This window comes from Theileria equi, chromosome 3, assembly GCF_000342415.1.
Source record: "Theileria equi strain WA chromosome 3, complete sequence".
Lineage (NCBI taxonomy): Eukaryota > Apicomplexa > Aconoidasida > Piroplasmida > Theileriidae > Theileria > Theileria equi.
The window spans coordinates 1,070,247-1,084,259 of record NC_021367.1 but is presented as its reverse complement, the minus strand read 5'-3'; the positions used below and the strand labels follow the sequence as shown (position 1 = coordinate 1,084,259).

The following is a 14,013-nucleotide window of genomic DNA, read 5'->3' as shown; positions in this document are numbered from 1 at the left end:
AAACCTTTGCTGGGTAAGGTAGAGCATCACAAATGTGTAGAATTTATCGCATAGGCACATTGTTTCTCCCCGTTGAATTCATAAAAATTTTCATTTAAGGTCCATGGTAATCTTCTAGGTAGACTAATCATTACTATCATACTCACTTATTAGTGATTCTTGTTTTTAAATTGCAATATATCCGCTATGGAAACTATTTTTAGGATTTTATAAGGTAATGGAATATACTTGTATTATTTATTTACTTGTATATCTCCTAAATCACACATATCACGGAATAAAAGCATATATTTGCAATCCTAGCCCAAATTCCATCGCATTTCTCGGAAATTATAGATGCAATTATGAAAAATACTACAAATATATCGCAAAAAACAATTCACTTGCGCCTATTTTTAGTCAGGATGTCAAAGTCGATGAATCGGAAGCCGGTTCCGATGAAACCATTAGGAAGATTCGGTTTTTACGAACTTCCACAGGTAGAGGAACTCAAGATTGTTATATGGCTCTGAAGAATGCTAAAGGAGATGTTCGTATTGCTGCAGAATTGTTGTTATCTGAGCTCAAGACCGATGAATCTAGAAAAGGTTCGTTACATACACTCTAAAACAATATTTTTCAGAATCTGCATCAAGTCCAATTGTAGATTTACTCGATGGTAGGATAGCAATAAAAACAACGGATAAACTAGCGACTGTCATTGATATAAGATGTGAAACAGATTTTGTCGCAAAAAGTAAAACATTCGCTAGTTTAGCAAAATCACTTGTTAATGCTATACACGAGACAAAATTGGAGAATCTACTCTCATCTAATGAACCAAAATGTTTCGAGGATTTCATCTCTTCTGTAATGAACAAGAGATGTTTACGTTGTAACAACACTCTTAAAGAATCTGGAATGTTTACTAAAGGCGTTCTTAAGGAGGATCTGGTAATATCAAGAATAGGATTTATAAGACCTAAAGGTAACGAATTATTGTTTTCCTATATTCATGGGCCAACTGAATCCGAGGGAGCACTGTCACTAGTAGGTACTTCTTCATCTGTCCTGGTAATAAGTGCTAAGGATAACTCTGGTACTAACAAAATAGGAGATGAATTCTATAATCGCATAGTAAATGATACCGTCTCATCTGAAAACAATTGTTGTGTTTCCAGTAGGGCATGTGTATATTCTACAGATGAAATATTATCAAACGTTGATTCATCCGAAGACGAAGAGTATAACAAGGTTAAAAAATTATGCAAGCAGCTATCTATGCACGTCATGGCTGAAAAGCCAAAGGCTTTGGTAAGTTCTATAGCTTTAAAACAATTCTTTCCAGACTCTTGAAGAATATGATAAAGAGGCCGTGGAACAGTTTATAAAGGAAGTTAGAGAAACGATAAAGGGTGATAAGCCACAGGAGATTGTAGATAAAATCGTCGCTGGTAGAGTTAAGAAGCAGTTTGGGGAAGTCATACTTACAGAACAGGTATAAATTATTCATACACGTTATTGTTAAATAGGTTTGGACATTTGGAAATGGAAAAGATACGGTGGGAAATGTTTTATCAAAATTTTCACAGCAGAGCAAATATATCGTGGAAATTAAATCTTTTCTGCAGTTCTCAATGTCAGATGATTTGATAACCTACAAAGAACCAAAAGGGTGTGAATTTTATAACGTTAATGTTAGTTTTTAAAAATTTGAGGAGCCCAACTGATGAACAAAGTCCTCTGGTCGGTCAAAAAATGTTGACCCGTAAATAATCTAAAACCATTTATAAAAGTTTAAATACATACCGTTTGTTTGATTTTTGCTGCTAGTTCGGTCATTGCTATGGCCTCATTGTACGATGCCCCTCCCACTACGAAAACAATGCATCTTCTGGATGTTACCCTCTTGTTTTGCTTGTAAATTACATTTTCAGAAACCTTCGGATCATAGGATACGAAATCATCCGATATATCTTCCATATTATTAATCAACTTCTCGACTAGGTTCACAATATGCAAATTCTTCTTCCTCGGAAGTAAATTTCTTACACCCTAAAAATAGTATCTATGAACGCAAGAATGTACCTTGAATATATTCAGTCCAGTGTCCAAGATTTTGCTACTATAATTAGCCAACTTTTTATGACTTTGCGATACTTCCTTCTTTGGAGTATTGTTAGCGTTATGTTCCGTCCTTACTGTTTTAGATGAACTATCCGACGTAACCACTGTTTGTATATGTTTTAAAATGTTTGTACTAAATTCTCTCATTTTCATAATATTACGTAACCCTTTCAAGGCTTCCATATTTATGCCGCCATCTGCCTTCAAACTTTTCTCGTATTCATCGAGTTTTTCGTCACTTATTGTTGGTTTGTGAAGTGCCATGGCCAAAAGAGATCTGTATTTATCCATAGGTGTGGCATTTTTATTTTTAATGAGTTCATCAAAATTTTGTATGCAATTTTTATCGTACATTATATCTAAATCGTATTCGAATTCATAAAATCTGTCGATATCCCTTTCTTTAACATTATCTACAAGTGCCGTGGCTATGTTAGTATGCATGTCCAAAAGTCTCTTCTGCTCTGTTAGTTGAGGAATGGCATTAATAGCATTGACTAAATTCCCCGCATTCGAACTTTCACCCTTGTTTATTTGAGATATTTGGGAATTGTATGTTTCTAGCGAAGTAGAAATATATGTTGCAACTTCCGACAGAGGCATAGCCGATATGGATTGGTAAATTTTATCATTATTTTCCAAATCAAAGGAGTTCTTTTTCTGTGATTTTTCCGTAGTGATTGTAACTTTGTTATAATCGATTCCATACAGGTCGTGTAACAATGGCTGATAGTTCCAGCTGTGTTGAATCATCGGGAAAATATCAATATTCCTATCCAAAATTATGAGTAAAGGTCTGTTGTGTGAGCTAGAAAGGGAGATATCTAGCTGATTCCTGGTAGAAATTAAATCAAATAACTTTTTGTTGAGCTTCTCAGCAACAGTTGAAGCTGGAGATGTGATTCTAGGGGACCTAATTATGGGAAGTGTAGCAGTAGTTACAATAATAGACAATAAACGATCAACTAATATATCCAAAGATTCAGCTGCCATTTCTTCAGTCACATTGCCATAAAATGTCTGGAAACTTGAAGGCATATTTAGCGAAAATATTAGTGGAGAGATTGCGACAAAATGCAAATATCGATCTGTCACTGATGCAACCGCATTGAAAGCATTTTTTTCCACAAATTTTTTGGCAAGATCACTTAGGTATGTATCAGATGTAAATGTGGTAAAGTTTATGTGTATCCTACCATATTTTTTTTCCCTGGCATCATTGATGATCATGTCAATATTTTTTTCGGACGGAGTGATCAAATAAACAGCATCTACGGTAGGAACAGCTCCTCTTTTATCATTTATGGACATATTCAACGTCACACCCTGATGACGAAGTTCACCTATTTTTATAATCGGTGATAAAATTTGCCTAGATTCTTCATCATAAATCAACATCTTCCATGTCTTTACATCATTATAGTCAGTATCAGAGGTAGGAAGTTGAAGCATTTCCATAACGGATTTGCGTTGTAACTCTTGTAAATCTACGTCCATTTTATCAAATGTGTCAAACGTAAATCAGTGAATTAATATGTCCAAAAGAGAAATTTCATAGTAAATTTTACCAATATTAGCCAATGGGATCCCGATGCGTCTAACAATAATGTGTAAGATATAAACCACAAACTAACCGTGTTTCACCTACTCTCATATTCACTAGGGCATTGTTTAGTGGAGTAACGGAATGCTTTCCGATCTAAAATGATATTGTAATATGAAAAAATAAAGTTACAATGAACATACCTCGAACGTTTGGGTAGATTCACCCACAAGGTCAGAATTAAGAATTGGTGAAAAGGATTTGATTTTTATATGGACTGTTGAACCTAACTTCGTTGATTCACTATCTTTGTTACCAAATTTTAATATGTGTGAAGTTATCTTATTCTCCAGTTCAAAATTTTCCAATACATAAGCGTAAGTTGACAAATTAGAGGTAGTAAGCAATGTACACCATGTAAATACTAGTAGTAACGAAAAGTTTCTTATGAACATGTCTAATACGGTCAAATACGCCAGTATACATGCTAATGTGATGAATGGTGTTGCATAAAGTTATGTGTAGACAGACGCCGCGTGGATCCTCACACTACCTACCATAATTACAATGCTCAATTTAAATATAACAAAACAGTTAAAATATTGATTCCATGTGTTTATGTTATGTGATAAGAGGCTTAACTGCGAATATCCATAAGAGAAATGAGTCTTGTAATATCTCCATGCACCTCCTTCAACAGTGTTAAAATTGTATCACTAAACACTTGTAATATTCATTGCTATGACTTACCAGTTCGACCCTAGGACAACCTCGTATATATCATGAACCTTTGATGCAACATTTATCAATTCTTCCTTCAAATTAACCTTTAGATTTTTACCTAGGTTGTAGTCTTCATTGTCGGACTCATTATCCATACTATCCACAACGGTGGAATCGTCAAGAATTTTTATTATTACAGATTTTGGTGTTCCATCTTCACTGGTGTTGCAAATATCATGTGTATCTCCTTTGTGGTCATTTTGAATGTCATCTACCTCAGGTGGCTTTATATCATTCGTTTCTTGAACAGAATGTATTTCGTATCTTCTTTTTATGTCAAATGCTTTTAATGCAAGGTGTGAAATATCCTCGACTGGAGGGTATTTAAACAGCCTTTGCAAACAATAGCTTATATCATTTTCCATTAAATTTTCCCTGACGAATATGAGCATTGCCACAGAAAAATAATCTATCAAATGAAGTTGAAAGTGTGAAGTTTTGGGGGTGTTCTTATTCATAACATCTAAATAGTGATCTGCAAGAATTGCATCCCAAAGATTCAGAGTCTCATTAACATTAAATTCACGACTAAATATCAGTCGTACCCAACGTATCAAAAATAGGTGAGGTTCTAGATCTATATCTTTCAAGTGTGCATATAAAGTTAGATCATTGTCCTTCAACAAGTGATTATAAATATAGTTACAACGTGCGATAAGTGGATTTTTAGGCTCAGAACTATGCATATTTGATTGTAACAACGTGTTGAACCGATTTTGTGTCTGAATATCAGCACTCTTTAACAGTTTTATAGCAGAAATATCATACATGAGCTGCAAATCCATTGTCATTAATGAACTAAATATAGTGAATGCATCAGCTTCAATGTCATTTTGTGAAGAAGAATAAAGTATTTCAAAGTTATCTATAGTACAATCCGAACTATGATCTAGCGGATATTTTATCTGGTCCCTATAACAAACTATATATATAATAGCCAATAACTCATTCATGCCCTGCTTGTAGGATATATAACTATGCTCCATACTCCATACGTATAATATGCGTTGTAGTGATTTTCTAACGCTTTCCATCTGGAACAATGTGCGCTCTTGATATGTTCTTTCTATGTCTTGCCATATCTCTTCCATTAGCTCCTTTGAAAGCTGACTTTTTGCCCATGGATTTGTTTCAATTGGTGCCAACGGGTGGAATATTTGTGGATCTAGTGTCTGTATCGCCATTATACTGTTATTCTTCTTGTAATGATCGACCAAATTCCAGTACTTCTTCCTGGAATCAAGTATAAAGGTGGTCAACTTCTGCAAAGTATCTTCATTATACGCTCCAAGAAAATATCCCCAAAATATCCTTCTATTATTCTTTAAAAATCCCTTTAATGAAACTATCTTACGTGCAATATTGTGTATGTTAGCAGAAAGTGGATTTGAGATAGAAAGATCATCCCGTTGAGTAGCTCCAAATAAATCCAGCTGCTCAGAACTGGAACGTGAACTATTATGGCAAGATATGGGAAAATTGGCAATAAAATCATCGTAGGTTATGCCAGAATAGCATTCCTCATCATAGGATAACTCATTGTATGTATCCATTCCTGAAGGTACACACAAAACTGGTGTATATCTTGGCGTGTATTAGACAAAACCCAGTAAGTCCAGATCCAGTTACTACAGTTTATCAAAAGAATGTAACGTAGTAATAATATGTGTTACATCAAGAACTATTCATAAATAGAAGGAAAATGAAATAGGAGTATGGTATCAACTACTAAATGACCCATTAAAATTATAAACAACGCTTGTGTATAAATTGTGGTATGAATAAATAATGAATATGTCTAATCCAGAGTTATAAACTGAATCCGTGGAAAATACATCATATATGGCCTACGGTGACTCGCAATCACAAGAATTTTATTTTCTAACAAAAATGCAGAATCATGATATTACGATTGTGAAAGTTCATTCGATGTTTGATTTGGATTGTATGCTGTAATTATATGCAACTAAAGTCGTAATTTGCTCTGTTTAAAAGTAAAATTGAGATTAAACAGCCTATCACCTCATTATTATCAGTGATGCTTCGCACGTTCAATTCTAATGGACTAAAGGTATGTTTTTTCCTGCCAATTTATCATTTAGTTCTAAAATACGCAACCATCATCTTACAATGTTCATTTAGATTTATTCTTTATCTGCGGGTAAATCTACCCCTCAATTTTCCCTAGAATGGGCTAAAAACAGCAGGAAATTGAAGTTAGTTGCTGTTCATATCTTAAATCTGTAGTCCTTGGATCCAGAAACATAAATGTTCAGGGGAGATGCGGAATTCCAACATAGAATCGAACTTATTCATGATTTAGAATTTCCTCAGTGTTGTGATACAATCTCTATTTCACCTGATTCCAGGTACATTATCGCAAGTGGGACATATCCTCCACAGGTAACTTTTGAAGATAACTTTATGTTCAAACAAGTAGATCGGAATATATGATACCCTGGAGTTATCACTAAAACACAGAAGAGGTATTGATAATGAAGTTCTAAAAACATGTTTTTTGGAATCTGACTATACAAAGTTGGCATTCCTATGCCGACAAAGGGTAATTGAATTCCATAATAGAGGAGGCCGTCATCATTCAGTACGTTTATTGATATATGTTATGGCCCCTATTTAGATTAGAATACCTAATGAAGGCAGGGATATGAAGTATTTATCGGATCACTCCTCTCTTATTACCGCCAATGCCTCAAATCAACTATTCAGAGTAAATCTGGAGAGGGGTGTATTTGAAGAACCCCTGACTTCAGTATGTTCAGAAACGAATTGCTTATCGGAAAATCCTATATTGCCCCTTGTGTCAGCAGGAGGAAATAAATGTATTCTAGAAAGTTGGGATCTAAGATCTCAAAAATCAGCCTCAAAATTTAGTTGTAGTAACAATCTTGATGATAGCGTAACTTCGTGCGAATACTCTTCAAATGGATTGAAAGTAGCCGTTGGAACAGAATATGGAATGCTAAAACTTTATGATATAAGAAACTCCAAACCTATATGGGAAAAGGAAAACATCAATGGAACGGCAATAAATTGCATAGAGTGGATAAACTCCGTAAATCACTACACTACTGGTAATTTTACAGAATGTGTTTAACGATAATCGCAGATATTGGTGAAAATTCACTAATAGCCTGGTCAGACAACAAAAGTGTTAGAATCCATGAAATTGAGAACGGGAACTTTGTTGTATCAGTAGAAGGCCTAAATACTAATGACAAAAAGCAGGGGGTTATTAGAATAAATGGGTTCTCCTTTTATCCAGACAGTGGAATATGTTTTATCGTTGGAGACCAAACACGTGTTGGTACATACTTTGTACCTCATATTGGACCAGCACCTACGTAAGTTGCCAAATTTGAAATTAACAATCCTTAGGTGGTGTTCATTTCTTGAAAACATCACAGAAGAGATGGAGATTCCAAACGCTACGAACACTGGCGTACCGACCGCCAAACAGCAGATCTATGACGGACACGTCTTTGTTACTAAACAACAGTTGGAAGAATTAAATGCAGTCGAGCTAATTGGCACAAAATTGGTCAAAGATTACATGCATGGATACTTCATCGATAGTAGAACCTACAGGAACCTAAAGGTTTTGTTCATACATAATGATATACATAAAATAGAACTTAACATCCGACTTCGACTTTGAGGAATACAGGAAACAAAAGCTCCATGAAAAGATAGAAAAGAATAGACAAATGAGAATACCTGTACGACAAAAGAAGGTTAAGGTAAATCCAGAACTCGTCGAAAAGCTCGAGGCATCGGCCTCTGTAGATACAAAAGTGGGTTTACACACCCAAAGCATTATATTTTGTAGGGTCTCACTAAGAAAGAAAGAGAGGCAGCCCTCAGAGCAAAATCTGCCCTTGAAGATGAAAGGTTTTCCAAGTTATTCACTGATGAAAATTTTGCAATCGACCATATTGATGTAAATAATGCAAAATATAAAAAATAAGATGTTATACCTTCAATATTTGTCCAGAACCTATCGTTATCTTACGTCTACCACAAAAGGTGCGATAAAATGCCAACTTTATAGCTGAAAATCTTATTAGACAGCCTCTGCTCTTTGTTTGCACGGATTGCATTTTTGATATGTATACGAGCCTCCTAGAACCCATGGAGCCCACATCCTGGTACATTGTCGTTATTACATTCCGCAAAACAATATTTTTATCAACTACTGGTGCATCTATTTCGAAGTCGTCAATCTCAGTCTCTGTAGTTTGTGTATCATATAAGAAAAAGTTGCATGCTTCACTAGTGTGTATTCCCTGAGATTCTATACTAGATAGGTTTTCATTGTATCTTGTATTATTTTGTTTCATAAATTCAAAAGGTAGAGTTTCCAAATTTATATTGTCAATCCTATTTGCTATCAAACTTTGCAATTCACTAATAAGTATAGTAAGTGCGATATCTATGTAGTTAATAACATCATCAACGTTGTTTGATATTTTTTTTATGGTTTCCAACTGTTTTTGCGTAATCGTCTCGAAGTGAATTACAACGGATATCATTTCTGATGCATAAAAATTTAAATATTTTAGGAAAATCTTTATAATGGCAGCTTTTGGTAATATTTCACATTGTGACTTTAATAACTTCGCGTCTTCCAAAGCATTGTTTATGGTTTCTTGAGAGCAATCCCTTAAACTCATGCCAATTACTGATGGTTTTGAAGAGTTAGACATAGTATTTAAATCCCTCATTATCATTTTAAAGTCTAGTATAGAACTTTCGCAAAGCAAGGAGTCAGTTTCATAATCACCGTTAAAGTATACGTAATCCATATCCTGTGAATAATCTATATCTTGATCAGACAAATAGTAGGCATTCTGTGGTTGTTTGAAATAGTTTCTAATGGACTCTATGTTCTTGTGTGCTGAATCAATACCGTATGGTTTTTGATAGTAAATAGAGTTTGTCGTCTCAAAAGTATCTATATTACGTAAATTATCCAACTTTAACGGAAGTTCTATCAGTTCATCCGGGACGCTAGTAGAATCGTGCGATGATCGTGCATCATACAAGGATTCATCTGGACTATGTATCTCATTTTCGTTCATATTACTTACGGGGCTAAAGAGTGAATATACCGTAACAGATTTCTCACATATTGGAGTGGCATAATCTCCCCTAATGCTGAGTATGTGCTCTGGATCCAATGAAGATATGTTATTCACCGCATCTGCAGACTCCTTGTATTCTATTGGTGCGGGGCTAGCTTCATAAATATTAAATAGTTTGTGCTCAGTTAATCCAATAAGTCTCGCAGAATTCTGACCCTTATCAGTAAATGTAGTGTTAGAAAACATCGTCTTTGTAGTTGTAATGGTTGCATCGCCTATTGTCAGAGATTCCTCATCTACGATATCGCGGGATGATTTATTTTCTAGTGAAACTAAATCAGTAGTTACTGTATCAATACTTGGCCCAGAATAGCTATTCAAATTGTTATTAAAGGATGACATAGTATCAATTGTTGATTGTGTGTGTTTGATTAACTTTTCACCAAAGCCGGGGGAAGATTTCTTAGGTACCTTAACTCTATCCGATATTGCGCTTCGTCCTGTGGAAAGGTCATCCACCCTAGAAGATGGAGATAAAAACCTTTTACTGAGAATACTTTGAAAATGTTTGTTTTGACGAGAGATGTAATTATAAAATGATGTTGGGTCATTGAATACAGGTTTATTTAAGAACCTTTCTACACTCGGCAAAGAGCTAGTATATAAACGGCTACTATGTTGAATTTCATCAATAGTGAATGAAAGCGCCGATCTTGATGAAGAAACTGAGCTAGAATCGCCAGATTTTTGAGAAGTATCATTAGTGCATGATATATCACACGGTGTTGACTGAGATGTATGCATCAAAGTTTTAGCATCAGAGTATGTTAGTTGTTTGAACAATGTGGAAGAAAGCGAATTCTCTTGTGGTTTAGGTAAATTATTTTGCTGAGTTGTCAGTTCGATTACAGCATTTAGATCTCCATTTTTTAAAGAGGAACTCATGAATGTGTATAATTCCTGCAGTTGAACATCATTTGGATGGTTTCTCACAAAACATGTATTTGCAGAATTCCAAAAAATCATAACATAATCATCTTCAGAGTTATCATTATTCGCAGAATATGGAGAATCATCAGTAAAGTATTCTGAACTCATTGTTGTACTATCATCTTTGGCCTCAGATTCAGGGGTTGATTCCTCCATTGTGTTTGGTCTCCTTATCATGGGTAAAGAGTTTTTGTTCATCATTACCCATCTTTGCTGCGACACATAAAATGTGTCCACGTATCCTATAAATATTTCATCTTCGTTTTTCAATTCAAACGAAAATGGACTTAACTGCGACCTTATCTTTAGTGTATTTAGTTTACAAATGGCTGTTCCTACAACTACATTTGGTGAATTATCTATAACAAGTTCCAGTTTCAAGCTTATTTTATCATCAAGTGTGATCTTATCATCTAAACTGACAGTTTGCGTCACTAGAGATATAGTATCTACATTTTCTGCTTCCAGTTTATTTAATTGAAATGGCTCAGATTTAGATTCTAAGAACAAATTAGGCTCAGGTTTAAATCCATCACATTGCATCTCCCACCTAAGTTTGAGTTGTTCTATTTCCAAGCATTCTGCTATCCATTGTTTAAGAATTACTTTCTTCACATGAATCATTAATAACAGTGTGTTACCCTTACTATCAGAGGGTCCTTGTTGGTTTTGTGAAGCCATATCTTAAGCAATCAGCTAGAATATTTGTGATATTAAATGTAAAACGGCTTATTTCCTCAAAGCAAAGGTCTGGAAAAGTAGTTATATGACTTTGAAAGGGGACAATATGCAACTCATTCAGTGCAGAATGTCTTTAATAATGTACAAGAATTAAAATCTATGGACACATTGACAAAACGGTCAAATTATACCGATCGGTATCATTTGTTAAAATGTGTATCAAATTCACTCATTATATGCATTATAAATAACCAATTTTAATGCAACTAAATAAAAAATGTACTATAATAAAATCCATGAGTATGAATAGCGATAAAACTGTTGTGCACAAGCATTGCTAAAAATATGTAAGGAGGAATGAATAAAGTGGCATAAACGCATTACAGACAAACGATCCAAATGTATATTATTAACTATAGTTTAATGGCATTTTGTCCGTTAAAATGTATTATTTAATTCTGCCACTTTAAGATTATTATGTACGATGCAGTGAATAGCCTAACAACCACAGATAACACATCACATTATACGCCACGTTAGATGTAATGAACACTCACCAGGTATGATACTGTGGTGAAATTATCTGCTTTATATTGATATATATATAAAGGATTTTCTAAATGATGCATCAATGTAGAAGTATAATCCTTCCATTCTAGAATTTTCACAGGGATTTTGTGGTATATTCGTGAGTATTATCTTTAAAAGTAGGATAAACAACGTATAAAAATTATATTTTATAAAATGTGTACAAAAGTTATCTGTTTTGACGCCTTTGACATTCTGTAGCATCATCCCGTGTCTAAATAGCATAATTCATCGGTCTGGAACTTTATCGCTTAAAAAAATTACCTATTATAACATATCGCAAAGAATACCATGTCAAACAAGTGTAAGTTTGTGGAATCTGCGTATGAATGGTCCTTCAGCTGTGACACGTTTGTACAAGAATGGCATAATTGCCAACGATATACATCTCATCATAAAGTAAGTACTATCTTAAATTCTAAACATGATACTTTAAGGAATTGGACTATAGATTACAAGGACATCAGCATGATTTTATCCGACGATACCACATTCTTTGCAAGTTTGAAGAGTGTGGTAAATACAAAAGATATACAACAATGCCGCAAGTTACTTGGATTAGCAAACAATATTGATCTAGCTATGATCTGTGTCATAGTCATGTCGAATACATTTGTTAATAATGATGATTTAGTTACCAACTGGGTGGCTTCCGATATGCAAGAGTCATCCATAAGGATATCTGTTCGCGGCAAATTGCCCCCCGAATTAAAAGCTATTAACACTGGAACTATATGTGCAATTTTAAACCCGGATATTAAAGAACAAATGGTGAAAACAGACTTGAAGTGTATAAATATTAGACAAATGGATGACATTTTAATCATTGGAGAACTTGACGGTTTACAGTTTTGCAAGGGTATTACCTCAAAGGGAACCGCGTGCAGAAATTTTGTATATACGCACAATCAAGGTGACTTTTGTAAATTTCATGTAAAGTCCGGGACAAAAACTAAAAAGGTCAGTTCGGCTGTTAAAACCAATGTAGAGCATCCCAACACAAAGGTAGGATCTACCTTAACTGACGACCGATATATCCATATTTATCCAACCTCAATAAAGAAGGTTAATACTCCGTTCACATTTACTGATTCTGGATATTTAAACAAACCAAAAGAAACGATTAATAAATTAGGGGATCTTAACATACTAGTACAAAAGGTCATAAGTGAACGTAATAATGATGTAAACAAAGACACACGTTCTCTCTCAAATAACGAAACCAAAGCTAGGTCCTCCGGAAATATAACAAAGTCTGCACGCTCAAAAGAATTTGAAAGGCTGGCTCAAATGATACATGAACACTCCCTAAAGGTTAGACGTTGCCAGTGAAATACAAATTTGTAGGGGACTAAAGAGTACAAACAAATCCTCGGATCGCTACAACTCATAGTAAGGCGATTAGATGGTGTAAGTAGCGATGTTATTGAAAGATGCGAAATAATGAAATCGTGCAACCGTCTCTTGGACCATCCCATAGAGAGCATAGCTATATCCAGCCTTAAACTTAGGAGAGCTATAAGAAAACATCTGAAGACTCCTAACAAGAATTTGACAACACACAGGTTCACAGGCTCCGTTTGTAGCGGGCATAAACCTACCCAGACAGATACAAAAGATGTATGTTTGCGTACTGTACACACACCCCTTATTCCAAATACATCTCATTCTTAGGCCATGAAAAATCTGGAGAATATATTAAGTCTATCATCGAGTGTGGAGATGCTCTTAAGCGAGGTAGCGAAAATAACCTAATTTACAATGCACAAATACATTTAGGAGGAAGGTATGAAAATAAAGGATCGATTAAAAGAGTTGGAGAAGATGGATATCGCTGAGGAGTATAAACAAACCATAAAGTTTATAGAAGTTCTTGCATACTACTGTGAGGAATGTGATCGATGGGCCGAACACATAAACCCGTACTGCAAACAGGAGAATCACACATTTATAAGGAAGAAGGTTAAAAAGGAATCACATTTTTGTATGAACGAAAAGTGCAGATATAAGTACTACTCTTTGAATGGCCAAAACCCCACCCTCTGCCCCAAGTATGCAATGTGTCTATCTAATGACGTTTATACTTTAGGTGTAAAGAATCCACGATCATTTCTGAGAAAACTTCATTTTATAACCCTAGACCAGATTATTTGTTGCCTAACGAAATCCTGTTAGACTGCGAAATCGGTGCACATAGACCTAGGGATGCGAATTCTTAAT

General features: G+C 34.8%; 7 protein-coding genes across 7 annotated transcripts, besides 1 other annotated feature; 3 read left to right on the top strand and 4 right to left on the bottom strand.

Moving 5' to 3' along the window:
* Positions 1 to 217: 217 nt before the first annotated feature.
* On the top strand, positions 218 to 1,483 carry BEWA_005200 (elongation factor ts, putative; the record flags this gene model as incomplete). The annotated part of the gene is made up of 3 exons (XM_004830721.1): positions 218 to 587; positions 623 to 1,293; positions 1,328 to 1,483. The coding sequence occupies 3 exons, from the start codon at positions 218 to 220 to the stop codon at positions 1,481 to 1,483; spliced, it is 1,197 nt and encodes a 398-aa protein (XP_004830778.1).
* Positions 1,484 to 1,684: 201 nt separating this feature from the next.
* Positions 1,685 to 3,603, bottom strand: BEWA_005190 (Sec1 family domain-containing protein; the record flags this gene model as incomplete). The annotated part of the gene is made up of 3 exons (XM_004830720.1): positions 1,685 to 1,756; positions 1,789 to 2,034; positions 2,068 to 3,603. 3 exons carry the CDS (start codon positions 3,601 to 3,603, stop codon positions 1,685 to 1,687), a joined length of 1,854 nt encoding a protein of 617 aa, XP_004830777.1.
* A 24-nt stretch (positions 3,604 to 3,627) lies between these two features.
* On the bottom strand, positions 3,628 to 4,104 carry BEWA_005180 (signal peptide-containing protein; the record flags this gene model as incomplete). Its single annotated transcript, XM_004830719.1, has 3 exons — positions 3,628 to 3,703; positions 3,741 to 3,805; positions 3,853 to 4,104. 3 exons carry the CDS (start codon positions 4,102 to 4,104, stop codon positions 3,628 to 3,630), a joined length of 393 nt encoding a protein of 130 aa, XP_004830776.1.
* A 291-nt stretch (positions 4,105 to 4,395) lies between these two features.
* BEWA_005170 (hypothetical protein) lies at positions 4,396 to 5,985 on the bottom strand (the record flags this gene model as incomplete). The annotated part of the gene is made up of 1 exon (XM_004830718.1): positions 4,396 to 5,985. One exon carries the CDS (start codon positions 5,983 to 5,985, stop codon positions 4,396 to 4,398), a length of 1,590 nt encoding a protein of 529 aa, XP_004830775.1.
* A 485-nt stretch (positions 5,986 to 6,470) lies between these two features.
* On the top strand, positions 6,471 to 8,417 carry BEWA_005160 (hypothetical protein; the record flags this gene model as incomplete). The annotated part of the gene is made up of 9 exons (XM_004830717.1): positions 6,471 to 6,503; positions 6,575 to 6,648; positions 6,709 to 6,835; positions 6,873 to 7,034; positions 7,071 to 7,524; positions 7,560 to 7,794; positions 7,829 to 8,048; positions 8,083 to 8,244; positions 8,280 to 8,417. 9 exons carry the CDS (start codon positions 6,471 to 6,473, stop codon positions 8,415 to 8,417), a joined length of 1,605 nt encoding a protein of 534 aa, XP_004830774.1.
* Positions 8,418 to 8,421: 4 nt separating this feature from the next.
* Positions 8,422 to 11,205, bottom strand: BEWA_005150 (hypothetical protein; the record flags this gene model as incomplete). The annotated part of the gene is made up of 1 exon (XM_004830716.1): positions 8,422 to 11,205. The coding sequence occupies one exon, from the start codon at positions 11,203 to 11,205 to the stop codon at positions 8,422 to 8,424; it is 2,784 nt and encodes a 927-aa protein (XP_004830773.1).
* Positions 11,206 to 11,927: 722 nt separating this feature from the next.
* Positions 11,928 to 11,951: a sequence feature (AT_rich).
* Positions 11,952 to 12,084: 133 nt separating this feature from the next.
* On the top strand, positions 12,085 to 14,012 carry BEWA_005140 (hypothetical protein; the record flags this gene model as incomplete). The annotated part of the gene is made up of 6 exons (XM_004830715.1): positions 12,085 to 12,097; positions 12,135 to 12,192; positions 12,231 to 13,107; positions 13,141 to 13,413; positions 13,573 to 13,844; positions 13,883 to 14,012. The coding sequence occupies 6 exons, from the start codon at positions 12,085 to 12,087 to the stop codon at positions 14,010 to 14,012; spliced, it is 1,623 nt and encodes a 540-aa protein (XP_004830772.1).
* Position 14,013: the final 1 nt, after the last annotated feature.